This window comes from Bufo bufo, chromosome 1 (assembly GCF_905171765.1).
Source record: "Bufo bufo chromosome 1, aBufBuf1.1, whole genome shotgun sequence".
Classification (NCBI taxonomy): Eukaryota; Metazoa; Chordata; class Amphibia; order Anura; family Bufonidae; genus Bufo; species Bufo bufo.
Window position 1 is genome coordinate 44,915,263 of NC_053389.1, and position 21,849 is coordinate 44,937,111.

Genomic DNA, 21,849 nt, shown 5'->3' on the forward strand with positions numbered 1-21,849 from the left:
GTTCTGGTCATGTACTATATGATGTCTGATATTAATTTTTTACATTAGTCATGGGAGAACCCCTTTAATTAATGCTGAGAGCATCAGATCGTTAGGTAACTGGACAGTGGGCGGCTCGGGCCGCCCGCTCTTGCAGGGACCAGAGTAGCATTGGAACGGCAGAGGCGGGGATCGGTAAGGTGAGTAACGATTGTTACTTTTAACCCATTTTGCCCCATTTCTTTTAAAGTATTGTCTGTGGGGGAAAAAAAAAACCTTTAAAGGGGTATTCCCATTATAAATGGCTGATCACTGGAGGGGGGCGGGAACCACTGGATCGGGGATCTTGAGTCTCAGTGATGAACAGTAAGTACAGCGCTCAGTTATCTTTGTCAGTCCCATAGGATTTCTATAGCAGAGTGGCAGTATGCATGTTGGCATGTTGGACCGCCACTCCATACAAGGGATCTATGGGGGATCCCATCAATGGCGCCATATTATCACCTATAAGAGTGGATTGCGGGAATACCTCTTTTTATTACGGGAAAGGGCGGTCCCCTTTCCAGGACCCTCATCTATTAGTATGAGCAGAGGATCTCTCGCTTTCTCAGCCTATACTGTATAGAAATACACTGCATGGACATCCTTTCATTTGGTGAGAACTGTGTAATGCTTCAATTCGCCTGTGGGGGCACTGCAGGGAAACAGAACACTTATTGCCGAGTTCAGTTTTTTGTAGTTTCTTTTTTGTATTATTATTTTTTTAAAGATGGCGACTATTGCCAGAGGATAAATCCTTCCATTGTTAACCACAGTGATTAAAAATTTTTTTTTACATTTATTTTATTTTATTTTAATTTCACAGAAATTTCCTGTAAAATACTGGCAAAGAAAAAATTAAGGACGATGTGAAGACAGTTTTCGTGATGTTTTCTCTTTTCATCTGTTTGCAGAGTTCACATTATAATTGATGCCATCCGGGGTTCTTGACTTTAGTTCGATGCAATTGTCTGATATAAAACAAGAAAGCGAGGGGTTAAAGGGGTTGTCCAAGTTATATATATTTATTCTAATGTGCCTTATATCATCCTAAACAATGCTTTTGTAGATTACTTTATACTTCCTTGTGGTCCTGCGGGTCACGTGACCCCCGACGTCATCCTCCAGGCTCCCGTGGTGACGTTTCGTGTACAGGCTTATCCCTGCCTGAGGGAGTGGCTTAGCTCTGTACACGAAACGTCAGAGCCTGTGTGCCCACCCGCCGGCCCCTATGAGGCATCGCGCATGTGCGACCACTCAGCAGTGCGGGGCCGCCCTGTGAAAACAGCGTTCCCGTCACAAGTGATCCGGCCCATAAGCCCTCCCCAGACGCACATAGGTAATTCTATGTATATATATATTTATATACATCTATATGTAGTGCAGGGGGAGGGGCTGGGCAGATTGCTCCCACCCACAAATATTCATGAGGGAGAGCTCAGTGATTGTTGTTATACGCCCCCCACAGCATGTAAACAAAGGAGGCACTATGCAAAGGTGTTTTTTTTTTTTTTTAGTTTTTTTTTTAGTTTTTTATATATATAAATCATACTTAACTCATGTATATGTAAGTCTGGATGAGTTTTGTAATGTTTTGTTTTTTTCCCCCCATAACTCGGATAACCCCTTAAGTGAGATTAGTCCATTGCTCGTCGAAGCAGGCCAAAAATTGGACACATCTCAGCAACCAATCAGATCGCTGCTGTCATTTATCAGGCTGGAAAGTGGGTGGATTGATGTGACTGGTGGTTTTCGGTGACACTACAACTTTTACCCAGCACCATGACACTTACCGTACTGATCCAGCTGTCGTAGTCGGAGACACGGGAGAAGACAGATGGCTTCTTGTAGTAGTTACATCCAAGGGAGGAACCAAAACTGACCACGCCATGGACTTCCCAGGCGCCTTGGTCATTTTGGCAGTTCAAGGGTCCTCCAGAATCTCCCTGCAAGGCCAAAGTCACATTAGGTTGGTGGTCCTCAACCTGTGGCAACACTACAACTTCCAACATGAGGGACTGTACTATAGTCTATGTCTCCCTAGAGTTCATCACGTTATGGGATCACAACAACAGAAAGTTTGTTAGGAAGCGTTTCCAGCGGCACTATACTGCTATGCTGATCTTTACATTGGATGCAGCTTTAGGTGTGAGTATAGAATATAATGTCACTGAAGATCAGTACAAGATACCAGTAGTACGGGCAGCACGTAAAAATTACAGAATTTAGAAGTAATTAGAAAATAAATTACATAGCAGCTTGAGATGATGCCATCTCCACCGGCGCAAATCATGTTAGTTTGAACTGATCTACCCCACCAGTCAGACTGAGAGCAGGTGGCGTGGTCCACCACCAGCAGAAGACCTTGCTGCAGCCTGTCAGGAGAAGGTCCATTAGCTGTAAAAGATGCAAACAGTCATACAAATTAAGAATTCAAAAGAACAAAATACCTAACTATATAATGATCTGTTCACAAGTTGTGGAACCGCTATGGGGTCAGACATGTTGCCTCCCAGGGGTATAGTTTTAGAGGCTACAGAAGTAGCAACCCAGAAGTTCCAGGGCCCTCCTGTCACCAGTATAATAAAGAATATATGGTAGGTGGGGGCCCGTCATAGATTCTGCACTGTATTCCCAGGGTTTACATCTCTGTAGCCCTTTATCAAGTTATTTCCCAAATCATTTACCATTCCAGACATGCGTCTTATTGTAAAATATTATCAATATAGGGGTTGTCTCATTATGGACAATGAGGGCATATCGCTAGGATATGCCCCCATTGTCTTACAGGTGCGGGTCCCACTGCTGGGACCCGAACCTATATCGAGAACAGAGCCCCGCAAGTGAAGGAGGGCGCACTGCGCATGGGCAGCCGCCCTCTATTCATTTTCTATGGGGGCGCAATGCGGGGGACCGCTTCCTGCAACTTTTTCTTACAATCCCTATGGAACCGCCATGGGGTCACGCACAAGTCCTCACACCTCATACTGATTTAATGCAATTCTAAAAACTGTATATGTTTAAAGTCACTTACTTTGCAGGTTGCCCCATCCAGTGACATAGCAGCTGTAATTGTTTTGCAGGATATAACCAGCAGGGGGCAGCAATACAGGCTGGATAGTATCACTAAATTCTACTGGTTGTTCCAGTTTCAGAAGAGAGATGTCAAATCTGGAGGAAAATATTTTAAATATCATGAGTCTCCCTTGTAGGACGGGGAGCCGTGCAACCCTCAGCCCTGTCTCACTTTCCTTTGATTCACTGTGGACCGGACTATATTGTGACAAGAAGTCTGGCTTAATTTAAAACCACTTATGGGGTGATGTAATGATCCAAACTGGGCCTGTTTGCCCCTACAGTATATTCCCCCCCCCCCTTCCCCCCCCCCCCCCGCCCCTTCATATTTCAAAAAGAAAAGTTTTTGTCACCACCTGTAACAGTTGTTGGTGCGGATCTCCTACCAGATGGAAATGTCAAGCACAGGAGGACACCAAGCATATCGGAGGAGGTAAAGTGGGAGCTATGCCTGTTGGGTGGAGTTACCCTTGAAGTATCAGATACTGTACATATTCACGAAATTCTCAGGAGTCTGACGTTCCCATAAATAACCCATACAGATGGACTGTGAAGACATTACCCTGCAGAGAGTCTGTTTGGGTTCCATTTTGAATGGTTGATCAGTTTGACCACACTGATGGTCTTCTGACCGGGCTCAAGCTCCCGAAAGTTGTGCTTGCCCAACATGACACGGTAGGTGTAAGAGGAACTGAAAAAAAAAGAAGGGATGGAGGCGAGTGTGAGGCCAATCTTCTCCGCAACAATGAAACAACGTATTAGCGTCAGTGATCTGCCATTGCTCTATTGTACTGTACCTGACGCAGTGAGCGGCGGTCAGCACCCAGCTGGATGAGATGAGGCTTCCACCACATGTATGATACCAGTATCCATTAGAGATGTACTGGAGCGACACCTGCATCATGGGAAAAAAGGTGCAAAAGGAGCAGCGTCCTGTGTAAAAGCACACCACAGCAGAATACAGGCCTTCATACATAGCATCTGCACGTGGTTGACCCTGGGTGGGGTATTATCAAATCATTCTGGGGCAATTCCTTTAATGTTCGTGCTATTTGGGAATTGCTGGTTTACCAATTAATAAAGGAGCTGTACATTAAGGGGAGCAACTTCTATTTGGTATGTATGGAGGACGAAGCTCTGCTCACCTGCCAGGGCCAGCTGTGGGGTACGACTTCCTCGCCATTCACCACTCGTGATCCTGAGGGCTTGATAGCGGGGACTCCAAAGCCGGACGCTGCACAAGACAACAGGAAAAGAGGAAGTTATAGAATATCAGGCACAGGGCTGGCTCCAGGTTCATGCGGATAAATCTCAGTGGGCCCCCTTGTGGCATTTTTTTACATTGACATGTACCCCTGTGGCTCCCACACCGTATAATGACCCCCAATGGCCACTGATAGAGATGTGTGAATATCATTCTATATTTTGTATCTTCAGGACTGTATAACTAGATGCTTTAAGCTGCTTGTTCCTTATCTAAAGTGCCCCCCCCCCCCCCATGCTCAGTCTGCCTGTATATTCAACGCTGGAGAGAATAAGGAGGGGGGGGGGGCACGCAGCTGTGGGCTTAGCTCATCCTGACTTCTCCCTCCAGATGTGTCTAGGATTTAGCCTATAATAAAGCACCTCCTTGAAGTGTCATAAATGACGTATGTAGTATTAATGTTAGTGAGACGCCATTACAAGATGGCGCTAACACACAGATGTTTACATTAAGTTCACATACCAAAGTTTGTATGACAGTGCATACTGCGCAGAAGCAAAGTGTTATCTTCTTTTCCTTCTTAGCCAATGAAATAATTGTATGCGCCCCAGAGGGGGACACCCCCTCTGAAGATGTATAAACTGCTTTATTCATTGTAATAAAGGGAGAGACTGTCTTTGACCTGCCTTTGTGTCAGTGTATGTCTCTGCCACGCGTGGATATTAACCCCTTGGGGTACCTTGATTTGGAGCACCAGAGTGTATCTTACATGCTTTTTAAAAGCAGCTTCAACACCCCCATACAGTATAATGACCACTAGTGGCCCTTCACACAGTATAATGCCCCCCCCCCCCAATGCCCCCACACACAGTATAATAACCCCCAGTGGCCCCACACACAGTTTAATGACCCCACAGTGGCCCACCATTCAGAATAATGACCCTAAGTGACCCCCATTCATAATTATGACCCCAGTGGCCCGTGGCCCCCACACTGGGGATTATACTGTATGGAGGGGACACTGGGGTCATTATACTGTGTAACAGTCCCTCACTAGCTAGAACTGACTGGGCCCCACAGCAAATTTTTGTATGAACCCCCCCAAGTGGGTTCACATCACAGCATAATATACTAGAATCTATATAACATAAAGATAATAGCCCTCCCCTGGAATAATAATATAATAATACAATTAGGGGGTCATTTATTAAACAGAAATACACCTATATTAGGAGTATTTCTGACAAAGATTGTGGCGCAAAGGTCCTTTGCGCCGCAATCTGCAACTTTTCCCCACTCATGCCAGGTCAAAAAAAGGTGAGGCTCTGAGGGGGAGTGATACAAGAAGAAGTGGTGGGAGGTCTGTGCAGGGCAGCAATAGGAGATAGGAGGGTGGAACAGGAGCTCTGGATACATGAGGGAGGAAAGGAGACAGCAGGGGCTCCATGAGGATAGGATAGGACAGGATATGGGGGAAAGGGGCAGGTGTCATGGAGGAAAACTGCTTAGGCTACTTTCACACTTGCGGCAGGACGGATCCGACAGGCTGTTCACCCTGTCGGATCCGTCCTTCCGCTATTTCGCCGGACCGCCGCTCTGTCCCCATTGACTATAATGGGGATGGGGCGGAGCTCCGGCGCAGCACGGCAGTGAACGGCGAAAGGCCGCCGGACTAAAAGTCCTGCATGTCCGAATTTTTTAGTCCGGTGGCCTCTCACTGCGAACTGCCGTACTGCGCCGGAGCTCCACCCCGTCCCCATTATAGTCAATGGGGACGGAGCGCCGGTTCGGCGGCACGGCGAAATAGCGGAAGAACGGATCCGACAGGGTTAACAGCCTGTCGGATCCATCCTGCCGCAAGTGTGAAAGTAGCCTTAATGAGGCAATAAAACAACTATAGCATGAAGCTGATGGTCTACTACAGCATCCAGCAGCAGCTTGAAGAGTTCCCTGCCATATCCCACAGAGAAGAGACAGTCACAGTGCACACTCACTCACAGACTGTCTTCACACTACTGCTCCAGCCCTGCAGTCTCTCTCCTCCTCAGCCAGCACGTCCTATGTAGAGGTGTTGTCTGAAGCTTCTCAGCACAGGAGCCTGTAAGGGGGGCAGCGGCAGCCGTCCTCTGCATGCTGTTGATGCTCCTTGCTCCAGTCTGACTCTGCGGCCCTGCTACTGCTCCAGGGCCCCTTCTGCCCTCAGGGCCCACAGCAGTGGCTTCCACAATAGCTGCAACCCTGAAGCTCCAGCAATAAGTGCTTCCATCTGTATTGATGGTTGATGGAAGAGCTTATAGCAGCTCAGTGGGCCCCGGCATTTGCCTAGGTATCCCAGGTGCTGACGCCAGCCCTAATTCAGGCATCCATAGATGGACCACCACTGCCATGCCCCCATCCCCCTATATGACCGGACTCTTACTCAGGCACTAGAATGTACAGCCATGTGTTTTATCCTAATTACCCTCAGCCACCAAGAGCACTACTACTACATCTTACCCCCAACCACAAGGAGCACTACTACTTACCTCCAGCCACCAGGAGCACTACTACTACTTAACGACAGCCACCAGGAGCACTACTACTACTTAACCACAGCCACCAGAAGCACTACTACTACTACTTACCCCCAGGCACCAGACTCTATAACCATGACATGTATTCATTAATAGTTGGCCCCAGCCACCAGACTGTGCAGCCATATGTTCTATACCACTTACCCCCTGCCACCAGGACCACTGCTACATATACCCCTGGCACTAGACTGCATCTATGTGTTCTATACTACTTATCATTGGCCACATGAAGCACTGCCAATCCTACCCCACCAGACTGTACAGCTGTGCATGCTATACCACCTACCCCCCAAACACCAGGTGCACTGTATCTACTTACCCATAGCCTCCAGAATGTACAGCTGCATATTCTATAATATGACCACCGGACTGTACGGCTAGGTTATTTCTATAGTGCCTCTCCTCAGCTGACAGGAGCTCTGCTCCACTTACCCCCCATCCACATGGGGCATGCCTACACCTACAGTACCCCCTCCCAGGACATAGAAGACTGCTAATCTGAGCCAGCAGACTGTACAGCTGTGGATTCTATACTACTTACCCCTAATCACTAGACTTTTTCAGTGTGTTATACTACTCACCCCCACCAATAAACTATACAGCAATATATTGTATATAGCTTATGATCTGCTAATAGGAGCACTGCTACACTTACCCCAGCCACATTGAGTATAGATTATCCTAGCCACTAGACTGTGCATCCTAAAAAAATGTACCCCGGCCACCATTCTGTGCAGTCAAGCATCCTATAATAATTACCCCCATCCAACAGACTGTGCAGCTATACATCCTATGAAACCTATCCTCAACCACCAGACTGTGCAGCCACAAATCCTATAATAATTACCCCCATCCACCGGATTGTGCAGCCACAAATCCTATAATAATTACCCCCATCCACCGGATTGTGCAGCTATACATCCTATAATGTTTAGGGGGCAATCACACGACCATATCTGTTTTGCAATACTTGAATCGTGCATCCCACACTTTTCGCGGACCCCATTGAACAAGTATAGGACACATTCTATCATCTGCAGATGCAGACAGCACACTGATGACATTCATGTGCTGTTCATGTTTTTTTTCGGGCCCCATAGAAATGAGTCAATGTGCAACCTCCAAAAACTGCGGATCGGATGCTGACCGAAAATAAGGTTGTGTGAATGCATCCTTAACCCCAGCCACCAGACTGTGCAGCTATTCATCCTATAATACTTACCTCCAGCCACCAGAAACTCAGCCATTCATCCTATAATAATTATGCCTAGTCACCGGGGTATACAATGTGTTCTGTCCTATACTACTTACCCCCAGCCACCAGCCTGCATGGCCAAGCATCTGATATTACTTACCCCCAGCCACCAGACTGTGCAGCCATGTCTCCTATACTGCTTACCTTAAGCCACCAGACTGTGCAGCCATGTCTCCTATACTGCTTACCTTAAGCCACCAGACTCTGCAGCCATGCATCCTATACTGCAGGGATGGCCAACCTGCAGACCTCCAGCTGCTGTAAAACTACAACTCCCACCATGCCCTGCTGTAGGCTAATAGCTGTAGGCAGTGTGAGCATGCTGGGAGTTGTAGTTTTGCAACAGCTGGAGAGCCTCAGGTTTGCCATCCCTGCTATACAGCTTACCCCCAGCTACCAGACTGTGCAGCCATGCATTCTACACTGCTTACTCTCAGCCATTAGACTGTGCAGCGATGCATCCTATACTGCTTAGCCCCAGCTACCAGACTGCACAGCCATGCATTTTATACTACTTACCCCCAGCCACCAGGAACACTGCTACTATCAGGGGGATCATCTTAGCTAATGTAGGGCTCAGTGCAACAGCTCATATATATGGAGGCGCCTTATCTTGTGTTTGTCCAGCTGTACCTGTACACTGTCGGTGGGGCTGTTCCCACCACCCAGAATATTTACAAAGCAGATTATCAGAGACCTTGTGTAAAAATAATTGAATGTGAAGATCCGTAAATAATTGTAGCTTTTATTAGCATCTTGTCACCTAGGGAAAAAAATGTCATATGACAGACACCAGACAAAATCGTGGGGCCCGCACCTCTCTCTAGAATGGGGCCCCCATAGTGAATGAGTGTGCTTCTCATTCACTTCTATTGGAGTTCTGAAAGTAGCCTATTTTTATTTTACAGGTTAAATACAATTTTAAATACATTTTTAATTTAAATGAAATAACAATTTTAAATTAAATTAATTTTAATTTAATTTTACAGAGCAAATCCAAACCATTACAAAGAAACATAGAATGTGTCGGCAGATAAGAACCATTTGGCCCATCTAGTCTGCCCAATATACTGAATACTATGGATAGCCCCCGGCCCTATCTTATATGAAGGATGGCCTTGTGCCTATCCCATGCATGCTTAAACTCCTCCACTGTATTTGCAGCTACCACTTCTGCAGGAAGGCTATTCCATGCATCCACTACTCTCTCAGTAAAGTAATACTTCCTTATATTACTTTTAAACCTTTGCCCCTCTAATTTAAAACTATGTCCTCTTGTAGCAGTTTTTCTTCTTTTAAATCTTCTCTCCTCTTTTACCTTGTTGATTCCCTTTATGTATTTAGCAGTTTCTATCATATCCCCTCTGTCTCGTCTTTCTTCCAAGCTATACATGTTAAGGTCCTTTAATCTTTCCTGGTAAGTTTTATCCTGCAATCCATGTACCAGTTTAGTAGCTCTTCTCCGAACTCTCTCCAAAGTATCAATATCCTTCTGGAGATATGGTCTCCAGTACTGCGCACAATACTCCAGATGAGGTCTCACTAGTGCTCTGTAGAGCGGCATGAGCACCTCCCTCTTTCTACTGGTAATGCCTCTCCCTATACACCCAAGCATTCTGCTAGCATTTCCTGCTGCTCTATGACATTGTCTGCTACCTTTAAGTCTTCTGAAATAATGACCCCTAAATCCCTTTCCTCAGATACTGAGGTTAGGACTGTATCACTGATTGTATATTCTGCTCTTGGGTTTTTATGCCCCAGGTGCTTTATCTTGCACTTATCAACATTACATTTTAGTTGCCAGATTTTTGACCATTCCTCTAGTTTTCCTAAATCCTTTTCCATTTGGTGTATCCCTCCAGGAACATCAACCCTGTTACAAATCTTTGTGTCATCAGCAAAAAGACAAACCTTACCATCGAGGCCTTCTGCAATTTCGCTGATAAAGATATTAAACAATATGGGTCCCAGAACAGATCCCTGAGGTACCCCACTGGTAACAAGACCTTGGTCTGAATATACTCCACTGACTACAACCCTCTGTTGTCTGTCCCTCAGCCACTGCCTAATCCATTCAACAATATGGGAGTCCAAGCCCAAAGACTGCAATTTATTGATAAGCTTTCTATGTGGGACAGTATCGAAAGCCTTACTAAAGTCTAGATAAGCGATGTCTACTGCACCTCCGCCATCTATTATTTTAGTCACCCAGTCAAAAAAATCAATAAGATTAGTTTGACATGATCTCCCTGAAGTAAACCCATGCTGTTTTTCATCTTTCAATCCATGGGATTTTAGATGTTCCACAATCCTCTCCTTAAAGGGGTTGTCCAGGATCAAATAATTTTTTTATTTTTAAACGTGGTTTCATCTCCGCCGTGACTCCGCCCCCTAATTAATATTCAGTGCTCTGTCTCTTTCATTCATAATAAAGCGCCCTGCCCGGTGACGTCACCGGACCGGATGGGCGTGGCTTAGCGCGGTTGTTTGCCGCCTTGTTACCGCCCATCCAGGCACTTTGAATAATTCATGTAGCTGAGGGTGACGTCACCGGGCTCCCTGGGAAGCGGAAGAAGAGGCTTCACTTGGCAGAAAGGGACCCGGTACGTCACCGAGTCTTGGAAACACAGCGCTTCCGGCTGAGAGTTGGAGATTTGAAAACTGGGCATTAGAAATGTCGGGTAAAGGTAGGACAGGCACGATTGTAACATTTAGGGCATTGTTGTACACATACTCCAATCTTCCCAATCCCGGACAACCCCTTTAAGTATGGTTTCCACTATATAACCTTTATGAGGAAAAAAGCTCAGAATCAATTTTTTATGGGCTACAAAGACTTCTGTGAGGGAGGTACCCCGGGTAAGTTATTGGCTTCCATCCTAGCGAATCAAAAGCCCCCCCAAAAAATTAGACAAATACTGACAGGTGATGGGCGCAGATTGGAAAGAGGAGTGGAGATGGAGGGAGAATTCTTAAAATATTTTAGCAACCTATACTGCTCCGGAGTGGACGAAACAGAGACCAAGATAGACGACTTCCTAGAACAGGTCAAGATCCCGGTGCTGTCGGACTCGGTCTCGGCCCCCTTGAGCGCCCCCATTTCTTTGGGTGAGCTACAGGCGGCTTTGCATGAGACCCGGGGCTCCTCGGTGCCCGGATCGGATGGACTCCCGTTTGGCATATATAAGAGCCATGCGGGGGTGCTCCTGCCCGGGTTGCTGCAGGTCCTGAACGAATCTAGCAAATGTGGAAAGCTGCCCCCGTCCTTGACGGAGGCAACTGTTACGCTGATCCTGAAGAAGGGGAAAAATGGCAACAAAGTTGATGATTATCGCCCTATATCGCTGCTTAATGCAGATTATAAAATAATTGCAAAAGTTCTCTCTAACAGGCTAAAAAAAGTAATAGCTGGCCTGGTCCATACAGATCAGACAGGGTTTATCCCCGGGCGACAGATCCAGACCAATATACGCCGGACCATCCTTAACATTCAGATTGGAGGGGGTCTCTGGACGCCGCCAAGGCGTTTGATCGGGTGGAGTGGTCCTTCCTCTGGCGCGTTATGCATAGGATGAATCTGGGTCAGGAATTTATTGGATGGGTCAAACTGCTATACTGTATAGTGGACCAACGGCCAGAATTAATGTTAACGGGGTGCTTACCCCTGCTGTCTCCCTAAAGCGGGGAACACGACAGGGATGCCCCCTCTCTCCAGTCCTCTTTTCAATTTTTATGGAACCCCTCGCCTGCAGGATACGGGCTGAACCTTGTATAGTGGGGTTTGGGGGGAGAGGGACGAACGATAAGATCTGTCTATATGCAGACGACGTATTGCTTTATCTGAATTACGGATGGAGAAGCGTCCTAGATGTTATGCGGATAACAGAGGAATTTGGTAGAATTGCCGGATACGAGATAAATTGGGCAAAATCTGTACTCTTCCCCCTGAATCGGACGCCCCCCTTGAATGATCTTAGGGTCAGAATTATCGCTCCAACAGACCACTTAGACTATTTAGGGATAAAAATTAGTAATACCATCAGGGACTACAATATACTAAATGTCACCCCCCTAGTTGGGAAAATAAGGGAAAAAATAAGGGTTTGGCAGAAACCTCCGATCTCGCAGATTAATAGGATTGCGCTGATTAAAATGGTTCTGTTGCCTTGGATATTGTACACGGTTAGTTGCTGCCCTGCCTGGATTGAGGATAGTGTTTTTAATCTGATTGATCGATTGATAAATGACCTGATATGGGGCAGAAAAAGGGTCCGTATTAAGCTACAATATTTGCGAATGGCGACAAGTAATGGCGGTCTAGGCCTGCCTCACTTTCAAATCTATTACTTGTGTTCACAACTACAGTGGTGTGTCAATACGGGGGATGGAGTATTATTATCCCATATTTTAGGGCAACGTCAACAGCATACATACAATATATTCAGTATATTGGAATCCGGGCTTCTGGAGCGTGTGGATTTTCTTTGCCCCATTGGGGCTGCGCTACAGAAGACCTGGAATAAAATTTAGGGTTTTGGTGTTTTGGGGGGAGGGATGGTTTTGGTTTTGATATGTGTGACAGAGAATTGATATTAATTTAGGGTATCTTTTGATTTAGATGCCTTTGTATGTATGTATGTTGCTTAGCACCGAAGTGATACATTGTTTAAATTTACTTGTCATACGTGCTTATTCTCTGTGACCAGATATCCTTTTTATATTGTTCTTATTTAAGAAAAGCAATAAAGATATTTAAATATAAAAAAAAAAAAAAAAAAAGTATGGTTTCCATTAATTTCCCCACTATTGATGTCAGGCTTACTGGCCTATAGTTGCCCGATTCCTCCCTACTACCTTTCTTGTGAATGGGCACAACATTTGCTAATTTCCAATCTTCTGGGACGACTCCTGTTACAAGTGATTGGTTAAATAAATCTGTTAATGGTTTTGCTAGTTCCCCGCTGAGCTCTTTAATAGCTTTGGGTGTATCTCATCAGGCCCCTGTGACTGATTTGTAGTAATTTTAGACAGCTGACTTAGAACCTCTTCCTCTGTAAAGACACATGCATCAAAAGATTCATTAGTCTTCTTTCCTAACTGAGGTCCTTCTCCTTCATTTTCCTTTGTAAAAACTGAACAGAACTATTCATTGAGACAGTCAGCTAGTTCTTTATCTTCTTCCATATACCTGCCTTTTGTTTTTAATTTGTTAATTCCTTGTTTTAGTTTCCTTTTTTCATTTATGTATCTGAAGAATGTCTTATCGCCTTAGCCATAGCAGATCAAGGCCTCATGCACACGACCGTTTAGTTTTTTGCGGTCTGCAAATTGAGGATCTGCTAAACACTGAAGCCGCCCGTTTGCGGAACGGAACGGGCGGCCCATTGTAGAAATGCCTATTCTTGTCCGCCAAACGAACAAGAATAGGACATGTTATATTTTTTTTTGCGGGGCCACGGAACGGAGCAACGGATGCGGACAACACACGGATTTGCGGTCCCATTGAAGTGAATGGGTCTGCACCTGAGCCGCAAATACTGCGTCTCGGACGCGGACCAGGACAGCGATCGTGTGCATGAGGCCTAAATAACATGAAAAAACGTTTGGAAAAATACCGGCGAGTACTCCTGTGTGATCCTGTGATATCACCTTCAAGTCCATCTAAGAATTTGAGAGACATCTTAGTGAACGGTTATTGTGCTCCTACGAACAAGACCATTTTTGAAGCCGGGAAACCTAATTGGTGTGTGGCCCCATGTGGTAACTGCATTGCACGTCCTAATATTGAAGGAGAAACCCATATTTTGGATTCTTTGGGGGCATGGCCTATCACCTGCTCAACGTGAGGTGAGATTCAAATTGCTACATGTCCAGTGGCGGAACTACAACTGCCGCGGCCCCATAGCAAATTTTTGAACAGGGCCCCCACCCTTGTTTGTAACCCCCTTCTCCCGTGCAACCCTCACTCCTGCGGCTAGTCAAGATCTCTCCCTCAGACCAGGCCCGGCCATTTCCTAGACATATATACTGTTTATCATGTCATTGTAGAATACTTTTGAGGGGGTGGGCCCTTCCGAGTTCAGGCCCCAAAGCAGCCGCTTCCCCTATAGTTACGCCCCTGTACATGTCCCTGCCCCATCATCTATGAGGGATTAACAACTAGAGAACTAGAGCTTCGAGTGTGGGAGTATGTGCCTAATACTCAGGGGGCAAAAGGTACCAGGATTCATGATTTTGACAAACTGGACAAATAGGTCCGCATCCGTTCCGCAATATCGGGAACTGGTGCGGACTCATTCATTCTCTATGGGGCCGGAAGAGATGCTATGTGCTCTCCGCATCAGCATTTCCGGAGCGCGGCCCCGAACTTCCGGGCCGCAGCTCCTCCGCAAAAAAATTGAACGTGTCTTATTCTTGTCCGCAATTGCGGACAAGAATAGGCAGTTCTATGGGGGTGCCGGCCGGGTGTATTGTGGATCCGCAATTTGTGTGAATGGACCCTTAAAAAGGTTATGCCATGATTGATGTAAAAGATCAGACATCACACAGCACATGACAAAGCTATAACCAGCCCTGTACCTACCTTACATGGAACCAGAGATCTCTATTCATTGATCCAATTGCTGTGCTAGATTTATTTCAGGCGGTCAGCTTATTGGGTGTGTCCTTTCTGCTGCAGCTCTCTCCCTATCACAGCGGAGGGGGGCATGTCCTTTCTGCTGCAGCTCTCTCCCTATCACAGCGGAGGGGGGCATGTCCTTTCTGCTGCAACTCTCTCCCTATCACAGCGGAGGGGGGGCATGTCCTTTCTGCTGCAGCTCTCTCCCTATCACAGCGGAGGGGGGGCATGTCCTTTCTGCTGCAGCTCTCTCCCTATCACAGCTCATGGGGCGTGTCCTTTCTGCTGCAGCTCTCTCCCTATCACAGCGGAGGGGGGCATGTCCTTTCTGCTGAGACAGACCTGTCACTTTGCAAGTTGTGATGATCGCACCTGTTGTATGTGCGATCATCACAACTTGGAAGGTGCCAGGTCTGGATGGTCAGGCTGCTGACATCATTGTCTATACAGCTGGTCAGCCTCTTGCGTTATATGTTTAGCACATATATGTGTCACCACTTGAAGTTATTCAGAATGCTAAAGAACCACGAAAACAAGTCTATTAACGATCACAGGCAAAAAAACATATCCTAAAAGCATGATTAAACATGCGGTGGCCACATGCGTTCCCTAACCACAGCATGACCGAAACACAACCACTCCATGTGGTCACACCTGAACTGCTACAGCTTCTAACAGAAGATATGGCTGGTGACAGTTGACGATTTAAACTGAGCGCGTGCGACCGCCTCAGTGAGATGTACAGATAGAGGTCAATCACTCAGTGGCGATGATGTATTTTTAATGACATGCAATTAGAAAAGTATCCCGATAAAGGTGCTTAAGGTTTGCAAAATGTAGGACATTATCCACGAGACAACCCCTTTAAATCTATTCCACGTCATTTAAAAAAAAAAAATCATTATTGTGACTTAAGGTGCAGGGAATTGATTATGTAAATGTGGATATGAAAGGAGGTTCTTTGAAGAAACAGTTACAGAAAAAAGCAAAATGCATTTGAAAACTTCAAACATTAAATCCAAAGGGACAGGGCTCATGCGCACGGCCATTCCGTGCATTGGGGACAGCAAATTGTGGTCGCCAATGCGCGGGCACCGTCCGTGTGGCTGGCGCAAACCGATGCAGAATGGGTCTGTGATCCGTCTGCGCCGCAAAAAAATCGAATAACTTCTTTTTTTTCCGGAGATGAGTCCAGCGGAAAGGAGCCCAGCGCCGCCCCCGCGTCCTCCGAATCTCCTCCTTGCTGGCTGACGTCACAGAGCTGGAGCGCCGAAATCTCGCGATGCGTGAGCTAGCGCATGCGTAGTTCGTTCCCTGTGCTGATGCCAGCACAGGGAATGAACATGATGCCGACACTGCGCATGCGCTAGCTCTGTGACGTCAGCCAGCAAGGAGGAGATTCGGAGGACGCGGGGCGGTGCTGGGCTCCTTTCCGCTAGACTCATCTCCGGACACAGGACTCATATCAGGTCATTTGCATATTGATCAAGAAGGTTTTTTAACACAATAAAAGCACACAGAGCTATGGGGACTGGGTATTGCAGATGTGCTAGCGGCCATCTAGCAGCCCATGTCCTCAGCTCTATGCACAAAATCCTGGTGACAGGTTCCCTTTAAGTACTGTTTTTTGGCTCGATAAAAACTGTTGTATGCAACTTTTTTTGTCTGTCCGAAAGCTTTAGGTCACAAACTGACGGATGGACATTCTCCTTCAGGGTTTTTCCGATAGAGAAGAAGAATTCAAGATATAGAGTAGAATTCATGGTTACATCAATTATGACAAGTCATCCAGGTCCTGCCCCCGCCATCGTACTCCTACAATTCATGTTGGTATGATGTTCTTATGGCTGTGGTGGTCGCGTTACACCACATGCAACGGGACCTATGTCTTCCAAAAAGCTCCACCTTTGACCTTTGAGTCCACGGAACATTATCCTAAAGGTCTTGGGGTTCATCTAGCTGTTTTTGTGGCAAATGTTAGACACATATTTCTGTTCTTTTGTGGTTATCAGTGTCTTGCACCAATTTTGCCCAGCGTCTTTCTTATTGTGGAATCATGTACACCGACCTTAAAGGGGATGTCCTATTATGACAACTTATCTCCCACTACAGCGCTGCACCCATTAAAGTCAGGGCAAGCAGCGCTCTATTGATGAACTCCCTCCACTTTAAGGTTGACAGTGCATTGTGGTTCAGAGCTACACCAGGCAGGGTTGAGGGGTGTCAGACCCCCACCGATCAACTAGTAATGGCCTATTCTGAGGATAGGCCATCTCTAAATCAAGGTTGGACAACCACTTTGTGTAGATTCACACGACCGTTTGTAATCCGTTCCGTTTTGCGGATCCGCAAATAACGGATCCGCATGTCCGCAAAAAACGGAAGAGTGGCTTCCGTGTGTCATCCGCCAAAAACGGTCCGCAAAAAATGGATGAGTATAAAAAAAGGAGGAGAGAATAAATTATGTTATTAAAACGGTCGTGTGAATGTGCACAAATTAAGTGATGTTTAGATTCATCATGCCTGGGTGTGGCTGTGATTCTGATTCATTGGTTGATTCAGCCTCTATGGTAGTGGGGGGGGCCTGCTCTTATTACCTCCTGCCTCGGGCGGTAGAATTTCTATTCACTATAGTAAGTACAGAAGTATTACATTGTATAGTACAAGCAATCGGAGGCTCAGGTCCCTAAAACAGCTAAATAAAGTTTAAAAAAATATATATATATATATATATACACTGCTCAAAAAAATAAAGGGAACACAAAAATAACACATCCTAGATCTGAGTTAATTAAATATTCTTCTGAAATACTTTGTTCTTTACATAGTTGAATTTGCTGACAACAAAATCACACAAAAATAAAAGAATGGAAATCAAATTTTTCAACCCATGGAGGTCTGGATTTGGAGTCACACTCAAAATTAAAGTGGAAAAACACACTACAGGCTGATCCAACTTTGATGTAATGTCCTTAAAACAAGTCAAAATGAGGCTCAGTAGTGTGTGTGGCCTCCACGTGCCTGTATGACCTCCCTACAACGCCTGTGCATGCTCCTGATGAGGTGGCGGACGGTCTCCTGAGGGATCTCCTCCCAGACCTGGACTAAAGCATCTGCCAACTCCTGGACAGTCTGTGGTGCAACGTGACGTTGGTGGATAGAGCGAGACATGATGTCCCAGATGTGCTCAATTGGATTCAGGTCTGGGGAACAGGCGGGCCAGTCCATAGCATCAATGCCTTCGTCTTGCAGGAACTGCTGACACACTGCAGCCACATGAGGTCTAGCATTGTCTTGCATTAGGAGGAACCCAGGGCCAACCGCACCAGCATATGGTCTCACAAGGGGTCTGAGGATCTCATCTCGGTACCTAATGGCAGTCAGGCTACCTCTGGCGAGCACATGGAGGGCTGTGCGGCCCTCCAAAGAAATGCCACCCCACACCATTATTGACCCAATGCCAAACCGGTCATGCTGGAGGATGTTGCAGGCAGCAGAACGTTCTCCACGGCGTCTCCAGACTCTGTCACGTCTGTCACATGTGCTCAGTGTGAACCTGCTTTCATCTGTGAAGAGCACAGGGCGCCAGTGGTGAATTTCCAATCTTGGTGTTCTCTGGCAAATGCCAAACGTCCTGCACGGTGTTGGGCTGTAAGCACAACCCCCACCTGTGGACGTCGGGCCCTCATATCACCCTCATGGAGTCTGTTTCTGACCGTTTGAGCAGACACATGCACATTTGTGGCCTGCTGGAGGTCATTTTGCAGAGCTCTGGCAGTGCTCCTCCTGTTCCTCCTTGCACAAAGGCGGAGGTAGCGGTCCTGCTGCTGGGTTGTTGCCCTCCTACGGCCTCCTCCACATCTCCTGATGTACTGGCCTGTCTCCTGGTAGCGCCTCCATGCTCTGGACACTACGCTGACAGACACAGCAAACCTTCTTGCCATAGCTCGCATTGATGTGCCATCCTGGATAAGCTGCACTATCTGAGCCACTTGTGTGGGTTGTAGACTCCGTCTCATGCTACCACTAGAGTGAAAGCACCGCCAGCATTCAAAAGTGACCAAAACATCAGCCAGGAAGCATAGGAACTGAGAAGTGGAATGTGGTCACCACCTGCAGAACCACTCCTTTATTGGGGGTGTCTTGCTAATTGCCTATAATTTCCACCTGTTGTCTATCCCATTTGCACAACAGCATGTGAAATTGATTGTCACTCAGTGTTGCTTCCTAAGTGGACAGTTTGATTTCACAGAAGTGTGATTGACTTGGAGTTACATTGTGTTGTTTAAGTGTTCCCTTTATTTTTTTGAGCAGTGTATATCTATATATATATATATATTTATTAGGATAAAAAGATAAATATTATTGGTATTGATACATCCAAAAAATGTCTGAATGTTCACCTCAGACCCCCCCCACCACAGAAATAAAAAAAAAAAAAAAAAACTGAATAAAAAAATGATCAAGAGTCTAATGTATCCAAAATGGGATCAAAGCAAAAAATAAAATTTTTAAATAAAAAAAAGTTTGAACTTTTTTAAAAGTAGTAAAGCTTAACTCAAACTATATAAATGTGATATCGCCGTAATCGTACTGACCCAGAAAATAAGGTCATGACGTCATTTGTATAGCACCAAGAACGTTGTACAAACTAAACCATAAAAATAAAGGAGGATTTTTCTTTCTTTTCTACCCCACAAATTTTTTGGTGTGACTTTTTGAAGATTGAAGGCGTGGGGGGAGGGGGGGGGGGGTTAAACTCCCTAATCTCAAGGTGACGTGTCCACAGTCTTGTCACTGAGCCGAGAGAAGTGGGGGCATGTACTTCACTGGGGTTGAGGGGTCCGCTGTGATATGAATTATTAGAGATTTTTGAGAACCTTTGTGATGTAAGATCTGCCCGTCCTTCACTGGTAACGTGTCCTCGTGTAGTATACGAATATACACGGTATAATAGTGATAATGAAATGCACATGATGGGGGATGTAGTACTGTGTGGTTGTCTCAGAACGCATCGCTCAGAATAAGCAGTATCACACATGATAGGATTAGATACAGCAGCTCAGCAGACAGTATCACACATGATGGGATTAGATACACAGCTCAGCAGACAGTATCACACATGATAGGATTAGATACAGCAGCTCAGCAGACAGTATCACACATGATAGGATTAGATACAGCAGCTCAGCAGACAGTATCGCACAGGATAGGATTAGATACAGCAGCTCAGCAGACAGTATCACACATGATAGGATTAGATACAGCAGCTCAGCAGACTGTATCACACATGATTAGATTACATACAGCAGCTCAGCAGACAGTATCACACATGATAGGATTAGATACAGCAGCTAAGCAGACAGTATCACACATGATAGGATTAGATACAGCAGCTCAGCAGACAGTATCACACATGATTAGATTACATAAAGCAGCTCAGCAGACAGTATCACACATGATAGGATTAGATACAGCAGCTAAGCAGACAGTATCACACATGATAGGATTAGATACAGCAGCTCAGCAGACAGTATCACACATGATAGGATTAGATACAGCAGCTCAGCAGACAGTATCACACATGATAGGATTAGATACAGCAGCTCAGCAGACAGTATCACACATGATAGGATTAGATACAGCAGCTCAGCAGACAGTATCACACAGGATAGGATTAGATACAGCAGCTCAGCAGACAGTATCACACATGATAGGATTAGCTACAGCAGCTCAGCAGATAGTATCCCACATACTAGGATTAGATACAGCAGCTCAGCAGACAGTATCACACATACTAGGATTAGATACAGCAGCTCAGCAGACAGTATCACACATGCTAGGATTAGATACAGCAGCTCAGCAGACAGTATCCCACATACTAGGATTAGATACAGCAGCTCAGCAGACAGTATCACACATGCTAGGATTACATACAGCAGCTCAGCAGACAGTATCCCACATGATAGGATTAGATACACAGCTCAGCAGACAGTATCCCACATACTAGGATTAGATACAGCAGCTCAGCAGACAGTATCACACATGATAGGATTAGATACAGCAGCTCAGCAGACAGTATCACACATGATAGGATTAGATACAGCAGCTCAGCAGACAGTATCCCACATGATAGGATTAGATACACAGCTCAGCAGACAGTATCCCACATACTAGGATTAGATACAGCAGCTCAGCAGACAGTATCACACATGATAGGATTAGATACAGCAGCTCAGCAGACAGTATCACACATGATAGGATTAGATACAGCAGCTCAGCAGACAGTATCACACAGGATAGGATTAGATACACAGCTCAGAAGACAGTATCACACAGGATAGGATTGGATACACAGCTCAGAAGACAGTATCACACAGGTTAGGATTAGATACAGCAGCTCAGCAGACAGTATCGCACATGATAGGATTAGATACAGCAGCTCAGCAGACAGTATCACAAAGGATAGGATTAGATACACAGCTCAGAAGACAGTATCACACATGATAGGATTAGATACAGCAGCTCAGCAGACAGTATCACAAAGGATAGGATTAGATACACAGCTCAGAAGACAGTATCGCACATGATAGGATTAGATACAGCAGTTCAGCAGACAGTATCGCACATGATAGGATTAGATACAGCAGTTCAGCAGACAGTATCGCACATGATAGGATTAGATACAGCAGCTCAGCAGACAGTATCGCACATAATAGGATTAGATACAGCAGCTCAGCAGACAGTATCACACATAATAGGATTAGATACACGGCTCAGTAGACAGTATCACACATGATGGGATTAGATACACGGCTCAGTAGACAGTATCACACATGACAGGATTAGATACATTGCTCAGCAGACAGTATCACACATGATAGGATTAGATACAGCAGCTCAGTGGACAGTATCGCACATTATAGGATTAGATACACAGCTCAGCAGAGAGTGTCACATAGGATTAGATACAGCAGCTCAGCAGAGAGTGTCACATAGGATTAGATACAGCAGCCCACGGTGTATCGCGTATGATTGACCTAAATACACAGGTCTAGCAGGAAACGTCTCCCGTCTTCCCCCCTCATAAAGGCTTTACACCGCG

The 21,849-nt window shown here is 45.8% G+C and overlaps 1 protein-coding gene across 1 annotated transcript; it reads right to left on the bottom strand.

Annotated features, from left to right (window-relative positions):
• Positions 1-964: 964 nt before the first annotated feature.
• Positions 965-4,337, bottom strand: LOC120986821 (chymotrypsin-like elastase family member 2A; the record flags this gene model as incomplete). Its single annotated transcript, XM_040415526.1, has 7 exons — positions 965-989; positions 1,812-1,964; positions 2,270-2,415; positions 3,053-3,189; positions 3,656-3,784; positions 3,891-3,988; positions 4,239-4,337. Coding segments are annotated over 7 exons (780 nt in total), but the record flags the coding sequence as incomplete, so codon positions are not given.
• Between the last annotated feature and the right edge of the window lie 17,512 nt (positions 4,338-21,849).